This window comes from Balaenoptera physalus, assembly GCF_965194825.1.
Source record: "Balaenoptera physalus genome assembly, chromosome: 8".
Classification (NCBI taxonomy): domain Eukaryota; kingdom Metazoa; phylum Chordata; class Mammalia; order Artiodactyla; family Balaenopteridae; genus Balaenoptera; species Balaenoptera physalus.
The window spans coordinates 18,892,294-18,914,569 of NC_138887.1; the positions used below are offsets into that span (position 1 = coordinate 18,892,294).

The 22,276-nt window shown below is 40.5% G+C and overlaps 1 protein-coding gene and 1 long non-coding RNA gene across 6 annotated transcripts in view; both read right to left on the reverse strand.

Moving 5' to 3' along the window:
- LHFPL3 (LHFPL tetraspan subfamily member 3) overlaps nt 1-14,718 on the reverse strand; it is a 601,841-nt gene extending 587,123 nt beyond the window's left edge. For 2 of the 5 annotated variants that reach the window (XM_082473654.1, XM_082473653.1), the window contains exon 1: nt 14,212-14,718. In XM_082473654.1, coding sequence (XP_082329780.1) covers nt 14,212-14,647 — 436 coding nt within the window. In that variant the 5' untranslated portion in view covers nt 14,648-14,718. The remainder of the gene's footprint in view (nt 1-14,211) is intronic. The other 3 variants (XM_082473656.1, XM_082473655.1, XM_082473652.1) reach the window with 2 other exon arrangements.
- LOC309666314 overlaps nt 1-22,276 on the reverse strand; it is a 1,163,838-nt gene that overhangs the window by 593,982 nt on the left and 547,580 nt on the right. The gene's annotated exons all lie outside the window — the stretch shown is intronic.

The following is a 22,276-nucleotide window of genomic DNA, read 5'->3' on the forward strand; positions in this document are numbered from 1 at the left end:
GGGAGATGCAAGAGGGAAGAGATATGGGAACATATGTATATGTATAACTGATTCACTTTGTTAAAAAGCAGAAACTAAGACACCACTGTAAAGCAATTATACTCCAATAAAGATGTTAAAAAAAAAAAACTGACTGAAGATGAAATGAAAAATCTGAATGATTATAACAATTAAAGAAATGTAATCAGTAGTTTAAAATCTTCCTCAAGGAAACACCAGGCCCAGACACTTTTACAAGGTAATTCTATTAAACATTCAAGGAACGGATAATTCCAATGGTTCACAAATTCTTTCAAAGAGAAGAAAGAGACTTCTCAAATACTTTTATGAATCTTACATAACTCAGATACCCAAACTAGATAATGACAGTATGACAATGCAAAAAAAAAAGCCTTACTCATGAAAATACTTTAAAAAATAATAAATAAAATATTAGAGACTGCTGAGTCTCACAATGTATGTGAAAGTTGGCTTTGTTTTAAAAAATGCAATATTTCAAATCAGAAAATCCAGTATTGTAATTCATCTCATCAATATATACTAGTCAGAAAAGTCATTTGATTACCTCAATAGCTACAAAAATTCATTCAATAAATTTCAATATATATTCACAATCTAAAAACTTCTTATCAATGTAGGAATACAAGAGAACTTCCTTAACCTAATAAATAGTATTTGCCAAAAAAATCTACAGTATATGCCATGGTAAACAGTGAAATATTAAAAACATTTCCTTTAAAAACAGAAAAAGACAAAAATTAAACAACATGTTACTCGGGAATATGTACGTTAGTGATACAACTATAAGGAATGTAGGGTAATAACACAAAACTCAGAGAAGCGGCTACCTCTGGGTGGTTATAATCAGGAAAGTGGATAGCAGATACACAAATGGTCATTATTGTTTTTAAACTCTATACACAAACACACAGAGGCAACATACACACAATATAAAACATATTATTCATAACATGTTTGCAGATGAACTGAAACAATGATTCATTCTGCAAATGTTAAACAAATCCAGAATGATGGCTAGTCTAAATAACATTGTAACTACAATAGAAATTTAAATCACCTTATCCTCCATTGTACAAGTTCATGCTTGCCTTCATATAGGTCATATTTCTACACTAAACTTAGGTCAGTTTAACACATTTGGAAATAAATTCCAAATGAACTGCTCACATCCCAATGAGACTTAGAAAAAATTATATATGAGACATTCTATTTCCTGAGTAAATCTATCACAATTAAAACTTTAGTGTAAAGGGACCACCTCCCACATCATTAGGCTGGTTTTTTAGAAACCTTTTGTAAAAAAATCAATTCTTTAACAGTACACAAAGGAAAGGAAGAGCCTTCATCAAATGAACTCACATTGATTGCAGAATTCTTCTCCTTTGTTCTATGCACGTTAAATTCAGCCCCCAAATTCTAAGAGGCCCCACAGCAATGCTTAGTGTGCTATATTGAACCACAATATCCAAACAGTTCCAGATTTTCTGCTTGGTCTGTTCAGGCACAGACACTTTAGAGGGCAATGGGGGCAGAGTGGAACATTGGCGCTAATGAGGGGGAAATCTGAGGAGGATTAAAAAGAATGCTTTCTGAGCACGAGATGGAAAAAAAAGGGCATGATATTGAGCAGGGAAGTGTGCTTTTTGAAAGTTTTCCTCTAAAGAACTTTCTGTACTTCTGGTTCCCAAAGAGACAAAATAGAAACCAGACTGAGTTCAGGTTCCATTTTTTTTTTAAAGAAAAAAAAAAAAAAAAGAAAAGAACGGAATTTGTGTGTTCTTTGAGTGGCTTCCAGTGGAGAAAGGTCTGTGTGAATATAGCAGGCACTCATTCATTCTCTTTTTTGTTACTTTTGTGTTTAAGGAAATGGGGACTGGAATATGTAGGTAGGCGCTAGTAACGAAATTAGGTGCCCAGTTTTTCATTCTGATCATGTGAAGCATTACTTGCTTATGGCTGGGGTCCATGTTCTAAGTTATTGTAAACATTATTTTTAAATTCTGCAAAGTCCCTAAAGTTTCCCAAGAAATGGTATTTCCAATTCTACTTTTTTTTTTTTTTTTTAATTTTCAAAACATGCTCAGGCTGCTGCAGATGTAACCAAGCAGAACCCTATGGAATCCTCCCAGGACAGACCCCTCCCCCACACCCTCTGCTGTAGCTCCTCTCTGAAGTACCTAGATAATAATATCTGATGTACATTTCCCGAGTTGTTTTACAGACGCTAAAACCACCGCCAAATGGAAGAAATTAACTACTTGATGATCATGAGCACGTAGCCCCCAGCCTTACTGGCGCCTAAGGATTGATAAAGTTAACCTGTGACACCGCCCTGTCCTCACCATCAGCCAATCAGAAAATTGTGCATGAGCTGATCACATGCACACCCCTCCCTCACCTTGCCTTTAAAAATACTTTGCTGAAACCCATCAGGGAGTTCAGGTGTTTTGAGCAGTAGCTGTCCTGAACTCCTTGCTTGGCGCCCTACAGTTAGCACTGCACTTTCCTTCACCACAACCTGGTGTCAGCAGATTGGCTTTATTTCGAGTGGGTGAGTGGACCCAAGTTTGGTTCAGTAACACAGAGACGCAACCTGCAACCGTAATGCATAGTTCATGACCACCAAGATCAAACAGCTGTTTAGAATCCTGCGGTTCTGTATGCCTCGACTTCTTTTGAATTCTACAGTAACCTACTATTAGCAGGTCTCCAGTGACCTGCTAATTCGCCAGGGATTTCCAATTCCAAGTTATTCCAAGTTATTCCAAAGTGTCCATCCAAGTTATTCCAAGTTATTCCAAAGTGTCCATCTCCAAGCTGAGAAACCATAGCCAAAATGTTCAGAAGGGAGAAAGACCATCCAATTAGTCCTCTAAAAACAGTAGGTCAGAGGAAAGTCACAACAGCCTCTTAACAAGTCAGATAAGTTACAGAGAGTAATTTCAAAGAATTTATATCAAGGCAAGGGACTGCAAAAAAGTCCAGGAGGAGTTGGCTTTTTCCTCATAGGTAAATGAGTGTTCCCGTCTACTGTTTGGATTTTGGATGAATGCCTTTTCTTTTTCAGCCTTCATATTTTATCCTCCACCCTCCATCCTCTAAAATGCTATCTTACACATAGTGTCAGGGGGAAAATGACTCTGGACCTGACCCTATAAAAAGGAAAGTTCTGAGAAGATGACAGGGCTGGAGCTCCCTCTAGAGCCCATCTTGCAGTGCATGGAGGGGTCTTCAGCAAAGTGAACCAGAGCTGGACAGATCCTGGCCCATTTCCCCATCCCAGCTCATCTTGCTGGAGAGCCTTTCCAGCAGACCGAGAGGTCTGCAAGAGCAGAGCTATTCACCATGCCCTGCAGGATGCAGTTGGGAGGCTGCCCAGCAGTGCTCACCAGCACCTCTAGAAGCAAATGGTCTGATCGAGGATGCTTATTTAGTAAGTTCTCTTGTCAACCTCAACTCTGGATATTCACCACAAAAGGGATCTTGATACTATGTAGAACAGAGAATGTTCATTTGTTCATTATTCAATCCAGCAGTTTGGGTCATAGTCATAGATGTAGTCATAACAAATGGATACTCTCATTTTACAATAAGCTGATGACTTTAAACCTGAAAGGAGACTATTAGTAAGAAACAGTGTTGAGCTTTTTTAAAACCTTCTTTAGAAAAGCTAAAGAAATACAAGGAATTAACATGCTAATGAAAAACAGAGCAACACAATCTTCATTTGAGCATAAATCTGAGAATCTTAAATCACTATTTTCTTTACTTAGGCGGAAAAATAAAGATTCACAGATATCATATTGAGAAACCTAATTTTCAATATATTACAGTTACCTGTAAAATAACACAGAATAAAATGCTTCTTCTGATTTGTTCCTGTTACATGATGTTATTAGAGATAGAGAATATCCAATTTTTCTTTTGTGAAGAGGGTAATCCCTGATAATATTTCTCTGTCAGTGGGGGGGAAATTAACAAGAATGCCTAAATGCTTAGGTCTTGACATAATCAGAAGATTGTCTGGTCCACATTGCCTTCAAAACATGGCTTCTTTTTTCAGGTTAGTTCAGTTGAACTTATTAAATAGTTCAACATTATCTCCAAAATATATTCTTGTTACTTTTGAGTCACTGCTGTAGACAAATAAAATGGAAAAGCTAGACCCTGTCAACACAAAATTAAACTCTTAATTGAATATGGTGTTTTCTTACTAATGTACAAAATTTATTCTAGGAATCACAATGGCATTTATATAACACTGCAGTTTCTAAAAGGCTTTCACAGCCATTATCTTTCTTGATCCTCAGAATGAGATAGGTCTGGCATATACAGGTTGTGAAATGAAATTATCGTTCTTTAAGTTGTGTATTCTGAGTCCAATTTTTCTGTCTACTAAATTTTCTGAATACTAACCACTTCTCCGCCCTGCTCTCTTTAGTAGTAGTAATAACAACAACAATGGCAATCATAGCTAACGTTTATTGAGTGCTTATTGTGTGCCAGGTCCAGTTTTAAGTGTTTTACATGCATTAATTCAATAATCCTAAAAACATAGGTGTTTATTTTTTTTTTAACTTATTTATTTAGTTTTGGCTGCATTGGGTCTTCGTTGTTGCATGCTGGCTTTCTCTAGTCGCGGCGAGCGGGGGCTACTCTTCATTGCAGTGCGTGGGCTTCTCATTGCAGTGGCTTCTCTTGTTGCAGAGCACAGGCTGTAGGCGTGTGGGCTTCAGTAGTTGTGGCACGTGGGCTCAGTAGTTGTGGCTCTTGGGCTCTAGAGCGCAGGCTCAGTAGTTGTGGGACACGGGCTTAGTTGCTCTGCGGCATGTGGGATCTTCCCAGACCAGGGATCGAACCCGTGTCCCCTGCATTGGCAGGCGGATTCTTAACCACAGTGTGCCACCAGGGAAGTCCCAGGTGTTTTTATTTAAAGTCTCATTATACTGAGGAAATCTAACTCTAGATATCTGTCCATAATTGTTCCCTACTTGCTTCCTCCTTTAATTTCACCCTGTCTTTGATGGTTTTCCTAATATTCACTTTATTGGTAAAGGTACAGCAACACTTGGTTAGCAGATGATATGTTTTTAATGTCCATAACCTACAGCTTCTTTTTATGTATCCAAAATACAATTATGTAAACTTTAGAAAAATGACATCAAGAAAATGGAAAGTCAAGAGTAGTTAGACGACTTGGCCAAAATCATTCAGCCAATAAGCAGCCAAGTCAAGATGTAAATCTACACCCAGTTCCCTAATGCCTCCAAAAGCTGCCCAAGTCTATTTTTACCCTTTCTGGAACTGTGTCTGTGACCTGGTGATCCTGTCTACCATCACCACCTTCACCATCACCATCAATAAGCAAACCTATTAAGAATGTTTCTACATTTGATGCAGGGCAGAAATGGAGGACACAGAGCCAGTAATGCGGACATTCCTACAGGAATTCACACTCTAAGAATAACAGCAAGGAGATCTGAGTTATAACCAAGGGGACAATGTGGGTAAAGAACCACCCAGGCTCTAGATTATGAAAATGAGAAGGATAGGACAAGGAGTACCTCATCACACCTAAGTATGCTTGAAGAGGGAAGCCTGATAAACATGTAGATATTTTCCCTGTAAATACCAGATCCTTCCTTTCATGTTGATACAAAATGTTGCAAATGCAGGTTTAAGTTAGGAGGCAAAAGAAAGTGATAGAAAAGGCACTGAACTGGGAATCAGATGTGTTAGTTTCAACTCTATCAAGGTGTAATTTTGGCAAGACAATTTCTCTCAGCCTCAGACGCAAAATATTCTGTCAGACGGCGAGAGTCTGATTTTGGTTCAAACCATTTACTGGCTCTTTGACCTTGAACAATTTTTTAAGCCTCAGTTTCTTCATATGCAAATGTATATAATAATTCTAACCTTGTAGGTTTGTTGTGAAGGTTAAATATACAAACTAAATATACTAAGGTTTTTGCAAATGGTAGTTGCTTAATAGTATTTACCATTATTATTTCTTTATCGAGGAAACGAGGAGATTGCTAAATAATTTTTAATATCCCTCCAACTTCTAAAAGCCTGTGAGTCTATATTCACTTGGCACTGGGTTAATCATACTTATTTAAATGTTTGCTTAGACAGATTGTTGCTTTATGATCATGTCATTTTTATCACATAAATGGCCAATCAAATCACATCTAGAAAAAATAATTCTTATTTTCATTCAACCCACAATCTAACTGAGGTACATTAGCATTAAGTCATTAATGGAAGTGAGATAAGAAAAATGTCTCAAATTGTTTAGTTAAGTATAGGTAAAAACCTAATATACCCTTTAATGCAAAATTACCTATGAATTGGTGCAAAACTTTCACAGTTTTCCAAACAAGAGGTAATTATTTTTCTAAATTCATACTACATCATCTTTTCTCTGGAATAGTATCTTTCACACATTTTGAATACAGCCCATAGTAAACAATACATTGCAATCTAGTCCACATACACATATGTAAATATTTTAGGAAATAAAGTTTTCACAAAACCCTTATTATCTGCATTGCATTCACATTTTCTATTCTTTTTTAATCCAAGCTTTAACGCTGATCATTATCTACTAAACTGATATCGTGACCTATCAAAGGGTCACCAACCATGGTTTGTAAAACGCTACAGTACAGCAATTCTTTCTCTATGAAGGTTTTTTAAAAATGCCAACTAGTCAGTACTACATCTTGTCCAGTCAACTGGTTAAAACATGGACATTGAGTTTAAATAATATGTAGCATCGGGCTTCCCTGGTGGCGCAGTGGTTGAGAATCTGACTGCCAAAGCAGGGGACACGGGTTCGAGCCCTCATCAGGGATTTGCAATCCTCTATGTTTGCATCTGCCATACAAGAAGCTCTATCATCTCTCTCTTTGTATAGCTTGATTTTAGAATCTACTGCAACTTCCTACAGGGGGCGGGGGGGGGGGGGGGGGGTGGAGCCATAATTTTTCTTTTTTGATAATTGGGATTTGCACACAGCTTTGCACTGTAATGGCATATTCCAGCTCTCTGCTTATCCTGTGTCAATACATTTTTAAGCCATTGATGATATCAAATTCAACGGGCTTTTGATGTTATCAAATTTCACAGACTTTTCAACCTTGAATTTCTTCATCTCTTCTCTATTCATACTTCATTTATTTTTGCTGTCACTCTTCTATGTCCCTGTCATTCTTCACATCTGGATCTATTTGCCTGTGTTTCAAATACTGAGCCTCCTGTCAATGATGATACACATTTCCCACTCTGATTTTTACAACCTCACTCTTGATCTTCATTGAAACCAAGAAAAGGCCATACAAAGCACCCCGCCCCAGGAGTTTCCAGACACTTAAGTAAATGGGCCTATGATGCATTCTGTACTAAAGCCAAAGCTGAGTTCCCTTCAAGCTCCTGTTTGCCATCATTTTCTAGTGTGAAACTTTTCTGATTAGTTAAGTTCTGCATGTCTGCCTTTGAGCTAAGGCCTCTTTTCTGATCTACAACTATTTATTATTCATTTCACTACCTTTCACTACTCTTCCACTAGCCCTTTCATTGATAAGTCATAATCTCAAAATTTCATGCAATTAGACTAACTTCACACAGCCTATCATTTAGGATCTTTTCTCCTATTAAGGACACACAGACAGTCCCTACACTACTGCAGACCTGGTTTCATTAGGAATGATATCAGAATCCAGGCACGAGAGACCCATTCTGGCAATTCCATGCCAGCAACTCCATTTCAGAAAAGTTTGCTTTATTTTTTCATTCTGCTCAGTAGTAATTAGATATGGTTCATGTCTATATTGATCAAAAAATTATTTATCTTCCTCTTGCAAGTTACTCATTCTTCTGTTTTATTTTAGCAGAAGCAATGAGAAATGTGCTCAAGATTACAGTTAGGACAATTTAACTATGGATGGTGCTGTGACCTTGTGCAGTACAAGCCTCTCAGAATCGTAATCATAATTTGAGAGCTGCATGATATTAGTTATGTAAACATTTAGGATGCTGGGGGAGGTTGGTGTTGTTTCTTTCTTTCCTCGAAATGCCTTAATAACTTTTCATAACAGCTTTATGTTTAAATCATCAAATACCTTATCTACTATTTGCTATGTGAACCAGCCTCTTAGCTTTCTGTCATTATTAATATCTTCTTGTTATTATTAAGAATAAAGGTCAGCTCCTTGGTCTTTCCTCATATCAAATAAAAACTCCAGTTGACTCATTATAAGGAAAAATCACATTAATTAAAGTTGGTGCTGACCCCCAAAGTTCAAATATATTATGGAAATTGCACTTTAAAACTCTCCCAGTTATCATGCTATGAAGCCCCCAAATTAGAATTCTCCTGGAGTGTTCTTTGCTTCATGCCAGTGCAATCTGAAGTTCTCTCTACTCCTCTCCCCATAGTTTGTCTCCTCACACCACACGCAGAAGGGCACTGAGCCACATGCTGCAACTATAGCTGTATGCTCTGCTGGGTTTGGGGTTTTTTGTTTTTTGGGGTTTTTTTCATTTAAAATTTTACTCACTTTTAAGATTTCTAAGATATGTACATAAAATGTAACATACTGGCCTGGCCACCTGGATTCTCTTTACTGCATGATATCATCACACCAAACAGAAGCACCAATCACTAAATAATCATTTTCATGTTAAGCATCTGATACCATATTCTGCTTATGTATGTATGTGTATATATATATATTATTTATAAATGCATATAAGCACCTTTTTAACATTTTTACAATGGAAAAAAGCTGTTAAATGTGGAGCCTCAAACCAAGAAAAGAAACCACCTAATAATATACCTATGGGTTATATGGGGTCTGTTATTTTTCACAAATGTTCACTTAAAATCTCACTGTTATAAAAATCATTTGATATTCACATTAATATATTTTCCAACATCTATTCATAGTCCTTGTCATGCTACATAAAAGCAAAAAAAAAAAAAAAAAAGTTTCTAAATTCTCATTTCAAATCATTTTCTTGTAAGTTTGGCTTGGTAAATCGAAAATTCTTGTAAGTGAAATGTGTTGTAAGAAAATGAAAACTGCCTTCCCTGGGGGTACGCATTCTTCTCTGCAATCTGGGGGAGTATTTGAAATGCTCTGGCAGAGGAAAAACCCCTCTTCAGGGCCATTCCATAACTCTGAACTTAGGATGGATTAGCAGCTCCAAGAGGCAAGACCTCACTTTCTCACATGCTCAGCACCAGCCAAATAGAGAACTGGTGATGATGGTCCTGAACTTCAGTAAATCCCGACCTTGTCCTCTCTTCAGAGTTCCCCATCAGAGCTCTGCACATGCTGGGCCACCCATCTGAGCCAGCCTGCACGTCCAAGAAGAGCACATCTGCTCTGATGCCCAGAAAGAAGAAAGGAAAGCCTGGAAGGCATATCCTCTTCTCCTGTCCAGATTGCTCCTATAGGCGTGCAAGGAAACCCAACCTGGAACAGGAGTCCCCTCTCTTATGAAAGAAAGCCTGACCTTTTGATTCTTACATGAAACCTCCACTTTGAATAACATGATTTTTTTTTCATGAGAAACTAAAAGGTAAGGGAAAATTTGCTGAATCCTAAGATATAATTAATTATATCCTAGCATTGTAATAAAGATCATTACCTATGCATCAGAAAAACCCTCCATTTGGGAATAAGCTCATCACGAATTAGGCTGTCAAGTCACAACCACTGCCATCAAAGAATTTTGGAAGAATTCCTTTAGTGCAATTACTGCTGATGCCACAAACCAATGAGAAAGATGAGCATCATGGCTTTCAAAGTATATGGTATTCACTTCTCAACATGGCATGTGGGACATTTTAAATCACTTCCTTCTCTTGTCATTCTTCATGCCATTAATCATGCATTTTTTTATTCATTAACTCAATAAAAATGAATACCTATTATGTGCCAGATATATACGTACTACTGTGTGCCAAGATACAGTAGTAATAATAACATAAGAACAGTAACCCTACCTAACACAACTATACTGCTTGCCTACTATGTGCCAGACACTGTTCTCCTGTACACCTTAGCTTATTTAATCCTTGCACCAATCTCCTGAGGTAAGTACAATTATACGCTCACTCTGCAGATGAGCAACTGAACTACATACAGAGAAATTAATTCCCTAAGTCATACAGTCTATGAGTACCAGAGCCAGGGTTCAAACCCACATCTTTTTACTCCAGTGTCCATGATCTTGACGTCTATGCTATATGAAAAACAGACATGGATATAAAGAACTTTCAGTGTACTGGAAAAGACAGACATTAAACAAATAAACAAACAAACACATTTGTAATCTCAAATGCTGATAAGATATATAAGAAAAGAGCAAGGTGCCCTGAGATAGAATGGTATAACATTACCAAGGCTCTTCCTGCAGGCTAAGAAATGCAGTAATTACCTCAGGTGATTCTCATCTCACCTAAATGACAAAAGTATAAAATTTAAGAAAGCAAGCTGATTAAAAAGAGCTGGGGAAAACTAAGGCTGGGAGGCCGGGGAAGGTAACTAAGCAATTCAGCCCTTAACCCTTGCCATAGAGCCTCACCATCTTGGTGGCCCTTCCTGTTGGCACGCTCAGAATGACTAGAGATAGGGATCTGGTGAATGCAACCCCCTCCTCCTATCTTATCCCTACCAAATATGGAAATCTAACTGGATCCGGTGCCCCTTATTCACAGATGAAATCAAGTACTTCCTCATCTGCAGTCTTCCACGAAAAAGTCTGTGGTGGATGTCTAAAAACCTTAAATTCTGCCTTAATGCTTTAGCTTATTAAAAAAAGAAAAGATTCCATTGGGCTATAATGGGTAAAACTTGCATTTCTGAAAACAATTTAAGACATGGTTGATAGTCAATAAAACAAACAAAACCCCACCTTTATGAAACTTGGCTATTAATAGACTTGGAAACAGATTGAAATACTGATTTGAAAACAAATACATGAAAGCAGAGAGTCAAGCTCCCAGAAAGACAAAATCCCCTTGCCATCCTGATTTAAAAAAAAAAAAAAAAGATCTGTACTTTATTGCCCTGCTTGACAAGTACAGATCTACCTCTTTCTTTTCAGTAGAGAAATCATACAGAAAGAAGAAACATCTCTCTTTTCTTCTCAAGAAGTTGTCTCTCTGTGAATTTGGGAAATTTTGCATCTCTAATTGTTATTATTTATTTTACACATTATTTTTCTGTCCTCAGTCTTTATGTTAGGCATGGTCCCTAAGTATAGGATTACATCTGGAAGAAGTGTGACATATTAGCTCCTAATTCTGTAGTTTCACTCCGCTGAGGTTAATGATGATTCAGAGGGGAGAGCGCGAAGGAGAGGGCAGGTGTTCATAATAGCACCATTAATTATGTGCACTTTGCACATCTAGGTAAAAAGCAACATCATTTTCAGGTCCAATAAATAAAGTACTTTTTCTAGTTCATTGTTCAGAATCATAAAAAGACTAATTCTTGATGTTGTATTGCCACAAGAAAGTCTCCTGCTTCATCATCTTAGTGTATCATTTCATATGGGATATTCCACCTGGCTCTGATATACGAGGTTAGTATAGTAAAATGCTTAGATAACTAAATACACAACTTAATCAGTTGACTTCCAATGAAGGTTAAACAGTCTCAAGCAAACGGCATATTAAGTCTCATCTTAATAGTTAGAAAATTACACTTGAGAGGCCTAGGTACACTTAAATTATGAGAAGGCTTCTTAACATTAAAGAGAAATAGCCTAAAGGTTAGAAACTAAACTTTGACAGTAACTTACAATACATTATGTTAAATTTACTTTTAGTGTCATGAGACTTTAAAAACCTGAAAAGCACGTTAAACGAAACTTTCTTCAGATATACCTTCTTTATCCCATCCTTTAAAAAAATCTGTGAATAAAACTGACTTTAACTCTTAATATAATTGACTTTGATTCATAATCAATTCTTTTTTAATTAATATACTTCAGTAATTAATAAGATTATGTCCTTCTGTGGTTTACCTAGCAATAAAATACCAAATAAATTGAAAATAAAGGTTTTTAAAGTATGCCAGAAACTTAGGGATCTGGACTTCTCTGAAAATGAAGTGAATGTCCTTATATCTTCATCAGTACAAAGGCTATCATCACATTTTACATTGATATATGGGAAACAGGACAGTATATTGATGTCAAATTTCTGAAAACATGACATCATATTTCACTACTGCAGAATAAATGTTTTTTGTGTGCTCTATTCCAGGAAGAGGAAAGAAAAAAACATTGTATTAGTTGCAGTTTGTATTAACTTCAAAATGGTAATTCTTTACCAAAGATAGTTTTCTTTCCTTTTTAAAACAATAACTTTGGTTTAGAGCACAAAATCTTATAAAAATAAAATATCTTGCAACATGTTGAGAAATCACCTGCAAATTACTTTCAGACCTTTGAAAAAGAATCTAATTTGAATCACCAGTCTAAATAGGTCATTTAACTTAGAAAAATTAAAATTAGCTGTGCAGGGTCAATTCTTTTTTTCTAAATCATCTGCATCCTCAATGTCCTGCTATCTTCAGAGTCAAACCAGCGCTAAGTGTCAAGAACAACAATAATATATGAATTTATTCCAAATCTCAAAGTTAGTCTGCTCTTGAAATGGCCATAAAAGACAACATTATATATAAAAACATGGGGGGAGGGGTGCTTCAAGAAGCTGGGGGTGGAAGGACAGAAGGAAAAGCAGAAAACTCATATTTCAGAAGAATAATGGTATATTTTTTGGGGGGTGTTCTCTACTGGTGTACATTTCTTGCCTCTCATGTGCACATGTTCACCGTATATGGCAAATCAAAACCAGCTGAGGCATACTTAATACAAAGCAAATACTTCCAAACAAGTTTATTCTCCCACAAGCTTCTCCTATAGTAAACTAGCAGAATAAGATCATGAACCTAATGTTCTTGTCCGGCACCCTTCAGGACTTAATCGTCCTGTAACATTCTGGTAAACTCAGGGATCAAAGCCCTACTCCCCAGAAAACCTTCCCAGGCATAGGAAAAACTACAAAATCTTGAAGTTAACACCTTTAAGAAAGAAAACAATAAAACAAAATACAAATGAGAATGTGGCTGCCTGAGACATCCTATATCCCTTCAAAACCAGACCATCCATAAAATCAAAACAAAAACAGGAGGGTGTCAAGTGTCAGAGGATGGAGTCTACCTTTAGAAGGCAGGGCACCCAAGGTGGCTAGCAGAGAGGGAATCAGGATCATGGGAGGTAGGGAAAGGAGTCAGTTTTGTTTCAGGGTTCTCCAAAGCCACCAAGAAACGCACCCCCATCCTTTCTGGGTTAAAAGTAACTTTGATGCTCAGAAAAAGTACTCTCATATTCTCCAGCTAGCAACCATTTATCATCCACAGGCAAAGAGTGATCAGAGATACCAATGAAACAAGCTTTCCTCTCTGCCCATCTTCCTAAAGCCACTTCCCCAAAACTGAGATCTTGAGAAATCTTGATTCCCTCAAGATTTCTCCGTGTAAAGATGAAATGGAAGGACCTTTGCTCTGACAAGGAAGCAAACTGAAGACGTGACATTGGGGAATTGCTAAGAAACATTCTTAGCTACATTTTTTTCTTAAAAGGGTAAAACCCAAAACGGAATTCGGATTTCTTCACCTCCAGATGGATGATAAAAATTTTATAACTTCCCGGGACAAGCAACTTCACTCCAGCTCTCAACCACACTCAAGAAGCCGTGACTGAAACAGTCCCAGAGAGCCACAGAGCAGGCTGACCCTCCCTGCACTACAATCACTCCAAATCCGCTTTTCGCCTCGCTGCCAGCTCCTGCTTAGTCCCTCAGCTCGCGCCCTGAGCCCCCGCTTTTTCTCCTCATCTCTAGTTCGTAGCGGACTCGGCCCAGCAACCGCCCTGCCTCCATCGCGTCCCTCTGGGTGGCGTGCCCCACACTTTAGAGGTTCTCGAAAGCCCCGGGACGAGGCGCTGGTGTCAAGGCTGGGGAACCCCGGGGATTCCGGCCTCCAAGGGCTCCCGCCTGAGCGGATTCAAGTTGCTCGGCCCCCAAAGGCGCGCACGGCCCCCCCCCGTCTCTCCCCGGCTCGAGCGCCCCGGGTCCCCCCGCCTCCGCGGAGGTGAGCGCGCACTCACCGGAGGTGAGCTGCATCCAGGCACAGATCTTGTACACCGTAGCCGTGTTGCAGAAGAAGAAGAGGGTAAAGCAAATGATGCAGGCGATGATGAGCATCATGGAGAGGCCGATAAAGAAGGAGGCGGCTTTGAAGGCTCCCGAGGGCAGCGTGGAGAAGTCCGTGAAGCTGCCCCTGCAGGTCAGCTCCCGAGAGAAGCCGTTGCCGATGCAGTAGTGGAAGAGCCCGAAATAGCCGGCTTGCGGGGTGTCCACGCCGTCTCCTATCCAGTAGGGCTGGATGAAGCACACTACGTTGACGATGGCAAAGCAGATGGTGAAGATGGCCCACAGCACGCCGATAGCCCGCGAGTTCCGCACATAGTTGGTGTGGTAAAGCTTGGCAGCCTCCTGAGCCGGGAGCATCGCGGCGGCGGCAGCGGCGGCGGCTCCGGGCATTCTCCCCCTCCTCCTCCTCCTCCTCCTCCTCCTCCTCGTCCTCCGCCTCCCCCCACCTCTCCGCGCTCAGGAGACACACTCACCGAGCCGCGCGCGCTGCAACTCCCCTGCCTCCGCCTCAGCCCAGCAGCGCCAGTTTCAGAGTCTGCATCCTCGCTCCCGGAAGGAGGGCGGGGGAGCGCCGAGCACCCCTCCGGCTCGCCTGGCACAGCCTCCCGGCCCCCCTCCCTCCCTCCTGGCCCGGGCTGCAGCCCTCCTCACCGCCCTCCGCCCCTCTTCCCGCCGCCGCTGCAGCTGCTGCAGCTGAAGGCGGCAAATCCCGCGCTGGGCGTTGTGGCGCGCGAGCTCGGGCGCCCCCCCTCGGTTCCCGCCTTCCGCCTCCCTTCACGCCGCGAGCCCAGCGGCGCGGAGGACCTCAGCGACCCTGGGACGACCCTCAAGTGGCGGGCGTGGGCCGGGGACGCAAGCCTAGAGTTGGGGAGGGGGGACCTCAGGAGGGGGCGGGAGCACCCACAGGGATCCTAGAGGCGACCCCAGGATCCCGGTTGGTGTTAGTGGCCGGGCGCCGGAGGCTCGTTCTGAGAGCGTTTCAAGCACCGCACGGCAACGTGCTTCGACCTCTGCATCTTTGCAGACGCGCGAGGGGCAGCGCGGCAGGTGAAGGCGAGAGACGCCAAGGGAAAAGAGACGTGGTGCCCCAAGAGACTCCCGGTGACAACCACAGAACACCGCCCCCGGCTAACTCCTCGGTGGCCTCGGGTCGACGAGGTGGAGACAGAAGTTGGGCAGGAAACTGGCAGACAATAACGTAAAAGGCACACCTCAAGGGTGGTCTCATACCAGCTCAGCAGAGCTTATTTCCTCTTCGCGTCCCACCAACCCCCCCGCCCCTCCGCCCCCCCATGCAGCCAGATGAACTGTAGCCTATTGATGCCCTATACTTTCCTTTAAGTCAGGTCATTTTCCCTACAAATCCTGCCATAGATGGGGCTTATGGGGCTTAGAAGTGACTGTGTCACCGAAATGTATAGTTTTTCTGAAAACATCGGGTATTTTGGCCAGTGTTCTAATTCTTATACAAATATTCATTGGCAGCTACTCTGTGTCCAGGCACTGGGCTGGGCGCTAAGGATGCTACAACGACAGCAGATAGTTGTTTTCGTTCCTTGTCCAGGTATTTCCCCCACCCCACAACTAACCAGAAAACTCTTTTCAGAGTAATCTCCTCTGAATTATCCATATGTAACCCCTTACATTTTCACGTGGCATTGCTGTTATACACGCCTGCACTTTGTGCTGTTTCCTTAGCTTAATATTTTCACTTTGCAGTCTTTCTGCTGCTCTTTTAACAGTCCCTGCCTTTCAAACTTCTTTTCTTTATTTCTATTTGTTACTTTTTTTGGTTCCTTCTGACTCTGATATAAAACGTGTAACCCCTACTCAAAGCAGTGAAACCAGAATGTTCAATAGCAGCATCAGATTTTGGTAACAAGCCATTTTGAACCATATGACTGCTGAATTCTCTGAGCAGAAGGGAGAGAATTCAGTTAGAATGTGACCCTTAAATCTACACTTAATCACACACCTTATTATAACGCAAAAACATACGTAAGCTCCTTGACACTGTCTTGCCATTATGCCCAATCTGCCCAGCTTCTTAATAGGACAGTGAGACACGTGAGATACCAGGTGGAACATGAAGTTAGCAGGAAGAGGTAAGAACACTTAGAATGGTTCGGTTTGGAGGGGTGGCTACTGGGGACCAAGGAAGGAAAGCTCCAAAAGGCATTCGGCTACATAAGTGGCTATTATATGGAAGAGGGGTCACACCCTAAGTGGTGAAGACCAACCATGCCCCTCACCTAATAACTTGAAGATTTACGATTGTATGGGGAGAGGGGGGAGATAGTGGAAATAGGGGTGTGGGACGCAGAAGCTAAGGAAGGGATTGAAACTGGGAAAGAATTTAAAAGGGTGAGTGTTGGAATCTTACATTCAGTTTTTCCTATAGGCATGAAGTTCAAGGTCCACGAGGCAGGACTTTGGAAGTCAAGAGGACAACGTTAAACAGTAGCATGAGACGTGAAAGTTTAGATGATGACTAAGAACTTCGTACAAATCTGGTTGTAGACTCTCAGAAGGTCTTTTAAAAATCAGAGGGATTGGGGAGGGGGATGGGTAGGGAAGATGACCTAAATATGAGCCAGCCCAATATAACACTTGCAAGTCTCTAAAAATATAATTCGTGATGATGCCCCGTCAGTGCACTGGTGGCAATGGAGGCTCAGGACTTCTGTTAGGTTGCATTTGTTTTAACTCCCCTGAAATTGCTGTTAAATCAGAAAATCAGAAGTGTTTTAACATGGAAGGAGGAAGAGGAAAGGTGAGGGTAATTGGATTTATGGGGCCATCTGGCAGGCCATGTGTCCCAGGGGCAGAGATAGCTTTACAGCAAGAACTGACAGTAATTTCTAGTGACTCTTCCAAGCCCTCAAATCCCCCCAAACCTGCTTGTATAAAGTGGTCTTTCTTTAAATTCAGTGCCTAAAGGAGATCTTACTGTTCCCCTAGGGTGGTTGAGATGGAAGGTTGCTGAGAGGGGAAAGGCTGAGAATCAAAAAGCCTGGTTTAGATCTCAGTGCTTAAATTGAATTTACAGGACCAAGAAAAGACTGGCGAGTGACTCAGATTCAAATGTTGTGATTCAAAGAGCTTTTCTATTTGAGTCATGGCCAAGGAGATCCTTATTCTTATTCCAGTTTTGGAATTGCCTCTGGGTTCATGCTCAGTATCACTATGCCTAGGGACACACTCAAGGTGTCCCCTCTTATCAACAGCAACTAGGAACAGACCAGTGTTGGTGTATTGCTGACCTAAAGTGACCCCTTCCCCGTGAGAATCAGAGTTGTTGCTCCTTGAGGTGTGGGGTCAGTCTAGGATGTACTGAACCCTTCCAATGGCCTTTCTCCCCACTTTTATCCTTCCCTGCACTACAAAAGATTTCCAGGATGAAGCAGGATCTCCCAAGACTCTTGGAATCAGGGAAGAACTGGAATACATGTAAACTCTTCAGTTGCCATCGATGAATGCAGATTGTCCTTCTACTTCTTCCCAAATCCCCCCGTTGCCCATCTCCAACCTTGCCCTTGGCAACCAGAAACCCCAGAGATAAGACTGTCCCTATCCTTAATCTAAAGCTACAGTCTGGCACCATGCAGGTTTTAGGAGCTCAGACAGCTAAGCATCTGGGCAACTAATTACATTCATCAAATGTGATGTGACCAGGACAGCTGTTTGGGGGAAGAGGAAATAATAAATCTAGCCTGGTTCATGCTAAGAAGTTACTATTGATAGAAAAGTATTTTGAAACTATAACATGATTCAATTGTGCTAAATAACTAGTAGAAGTCAGTGGCATTGACAGCATCAAATTAGAAACACTGAGCACTCAAATCTCAAACTTCACTGTTAAAATGTTTTTCTCTTACTGCCACAAAGGGTCAGTAGTGAGACCCAGTTTTACCCCAAACTGTTTTAATGTTAGGGCTATAAAAGAGAAAACAGAAGAAGAATAGTTGGACTGTGTAACACTACTCAAAAGATTCCTGGTGAGTAAAAGGACTAAATGTTTTGATCCCAAACTAATCTGTGATGGCTTGGGAGAGTATAAATGTTTTGGAGGGCAAGGGACTTGGGATCCAAACCCAGCACCATCTTCACCTAATCATGAGAAACCAAGGCTCTTGGGGCTCCTTTCCTCATCTCTAGAATTATGGTGAGGAAGAAGGAGGGACATCAGAGGAATTCTAAGGTCCCTTTCTGCAGTAAAATTCTATTCTGTTCTACAAAGACTATTCCAGGATGACTTTGCAAAAAAAAAGATAAAACACAGTACTTGAAAAAAAAAATGACGTGAGACCTAACAAGAGATATCAGACTCTGATGATGCAAACATTTTATTTAAAATTGAAAATCCTTTCTGAGGATTGTTATAATTTTTCAGGCAGTGGGTACTTAGTATTTTCAGGTGAGTCATTGCTATGACCTTGGAAAATGGAGGAAAAGGTGATTTCTAAAATCTGTTACTTAATCAATGATTAGGGCCAATATTAGATCCCACTCCAGAATATAAAGATTCTAAAAATGAAGCTCTTTTCACTCACCAAGGGTTTCCCTCTGCCCCTCCCCCAATCCTTTTTTTTTTTTTTTTAAGAGCTTTACAGAAATCATGAAACATTTCTTAGTCACTAGGTTAGCATTGGCAATCAGATGGATGGAGTGTTTCAATGCCCCATACAAATCAAGATCAAATGATCACAAGGCTCTGATTTCACTGCACCTTGGTCTATACCACTTTGCAATGAGATGTGGAACTCCACATACGGAGAAAAGTGGGAACTAGAAATATCAGCCGTTCTCTTTCCTGACCTTTTTCCTCTAGTTTGAATTGGATTCTGTGTAAGAGTTATCCCTTTTATAAGTTCTTTTCATGTTTCCAGAACCCAGCTAAAATCGTAGGTTATTTTCTTATAAGGCTGAACACCTCCAGCAGCCTATGTTAGAAGAACTATCTCTCTGTTAACCCTTTTAAGCCCTTGAGGATTTCAGAACAATTCTGTCTGAAGGTAAGTAGTAACCTCTATTGAGTAAAATACTATGAAAACGTGACCATCACTTGAGGGATGATTTTTTAAGCCCGTCATGGAGTGCTATTATATTAAAGTTTTAAGTTCAGTATGTAGGTTCTGTTCTCTTTCAAGTTAGTACTGATTGGTCATCCTGATCTTCAAAAAAAAAAAAAAAAAATGAATTCTACCTGCTATTCATTCTGAACCTGCTTCATGGAGTTTCCCATTCAAGATGCACCTTGATTGAAAATCAACATTTTCATTTGGAACATCTACACTTGTATTTTTAGTATTGGGCTCATATTTGAAACTGCTACTTGAATTCTCTGCTAAAGGCATCTTTATCCACAAAACTTGTCTCTCCTACTAGGCAATCACTTGAGTCTCTCAAATCTCAGGTTCGGCCTTGGTGAGACTATCCCCCAAGCCACATACTGTATATTTTAAGTCTTATAGTCCCAAACACCCCTCTAAATGTGAAGAAAACCCACCCAGATGCTTTCTTTTACTACTATAGTGACACAAAAATATTAATCTTGATAATTCAGTACTTTTATTGAAGGGGCACATTTTCATGCCAATATTAGTCAGCTTTTGCTAGAGAAGCAAACCAAACTCTCAGTTGCTTATAAACACAAGCATTTTCTTTTAACCCACATCACACAATGGTTGTTGGTTGGCTAACCAAGGTCCAGGCAGTAAACCTGACTGCAGGTCTGCTTGTATTCTCATTCTGAAGTCCAAGTTGAAGGAGCAGCTCCTATCTGGGGCATGTTTTTGGCATAAGGACAGAAGTGTAAGAGGCTAAGGCAAATTATAAAACCGTATCTAAAAACTTCTGTTCAAATATAGCATGCAGCATTGTCATCTCATATTCCATTGGCCAAAGCATGTCATAAGAAAAAGCCAAAAGTGAAAGTGCTGGGGGCATATAATCCTCTTACAGGAAACAAATGTGTGAAAAATTAAGAACTTTAATCAAATCCATCACATCCATCCTCTGATAAAACTTTAATACCAACTTACTTTTCAAACAGTTCGACTTCCTGGAAAGACTAAATGCACATATGATTTTTGTTTTAAGGCTGCAGACTATTTCATTTTGAATAAATACTTCATCCCACTCACTGGTCTTTTTTTTTTTTGGCTGTGAGGCTTGCAGGACTCCCACTCAAGGAGTGACTAGGATTAAGGCAAGACAGTTGGGCCTCATGAAAGCCCTTCATCCTGATTCTACCCCATCAGGGTCTTCTGGGAGGAAGAATGACCTTCCCACCGTGGACAGATCTACTGACCAGGGATTGAACCTAGGCCCAATAGGGATACCCCGGAAATGAGAGAGCCATAGAAAAGCTAGATCAGCTCTCCACACACCTCCGGCCGAGGAATGACATGCACATTCAGAGGAGACAAAAAAGGATTTCATGGAAAGTAAAAGCTGAGGAAGACTTGAGAAATGCTGGAGGAATCCATTTTCAGAGGATTGAAGCCTTACAGGTTTGATGTATTTGAGCACAGTCTCTACCCAAATCATTTCCTGACCACAAAGCTATGCACACTTAAGGGAAAACTCTAGGAAGGCAGGCTAAAAAATAAATGTAATAATAATAATAAAAACTGAGCAGAGATATTAGCAGCCACACACCATGAAGGAAACAGATTCTGCAAGCTAAGTCCTAGCAAATTACTGAAAAAAAATGCCTCAGGAGGGAGAAATGAGGATCGAGAGTTGATATAATGTATTATTTAAAAGGCTCCGTTTTCAACAACAGCAACAAAAAAGAGACATGCAAAGAAATAGTAAAGTCTAACCCTCACTAAGGAGAAAAATCAGTCAGTAGAAAGTGACTTTGAGTGGGCCCAGATGTTGTTTGTTTGTTTGTTTGTTGACACAATAGCGTTTTATTTATTTTATATATATATATATTTTAAAATTTATTTATTATTTTTGGCTGCGTTGGTTCTTCCTTGCTGCGCGCAGGCTTTCTCCAGTTGCAGCAAGCAGGAGCTACTCTTCATTGCGGTGCGCAGGCTTCTCATTGCAGTGGCTTCTCTTGTTGCACAGCACAGGCTCTAGGCACACAGACTTCAGTAGTTGCTGTACGCGGGCTCACTAGTTGTGGCTTGCGGGCTCTAGAGTGCAGGCTCAGTAGTTGTGGCGCATGGGCTTAGTTGCTCCAGGGCATGTGGGATCTTCCTGGACCAGGAATTGAACCCGTGTCCCCTGCATTGGCAGGCGGATTCTTAACCACTGCGCCACCAGGGAAGTCCCGAGTGGGCCCAAATGTTGGTTTTAGCACACAAAAACTTCAAAGCAGCTATTTAAAGTGTTTTAACTGTACACCAACAAGAGGTTAATATCCAAAATATACAGACAGCTCATACAACTCAATATCAAAAAAAAAAAAAACCTAATCAAAAAATGGGCAGAAGACCTAAATAGACATTTCTCTGAAGAAGACATACAGATGGCCAACAGGCACATGAAAAGATGCTTAACATCGCTAATTGTTAGAGAGATGTAAATCAAAACCACAATGAGGTATCACACTGGTCGGAATGGCTTTCATCAAAAAGTCTACAAATAATAAATGCTGGAGAGGGTGTGTAGAAAAGATACCCCTCCTGCTCTGTTGATGGGAATGTAAACTGGTGCAGCCACTATGGAGAACAGTATGAAGGTTCCTTAAAAAACTAAAAATAGAGTTACTATATGATCCTGCAATCTCCCTCTTGGGTATCCCTCTTGGGTATATATCCAGAAAAGATGGAAACTGTAATTGAAAAAGATACATGCACCCCAACGTTCATAGCTAGCACTATTTACAATAGCCAATACATGGAAGCAACCTGAACATCCATCAACAGATGATTGGCTTAAGAAGATGTGGTATATATATGCAATGGAATATTACTCAGCCATACAAAAGAATGAACTGCTATACATAAAGTAAATAAGCAACAAGGATATATTGTGTAGCACAGGGAACCATATTCAAAA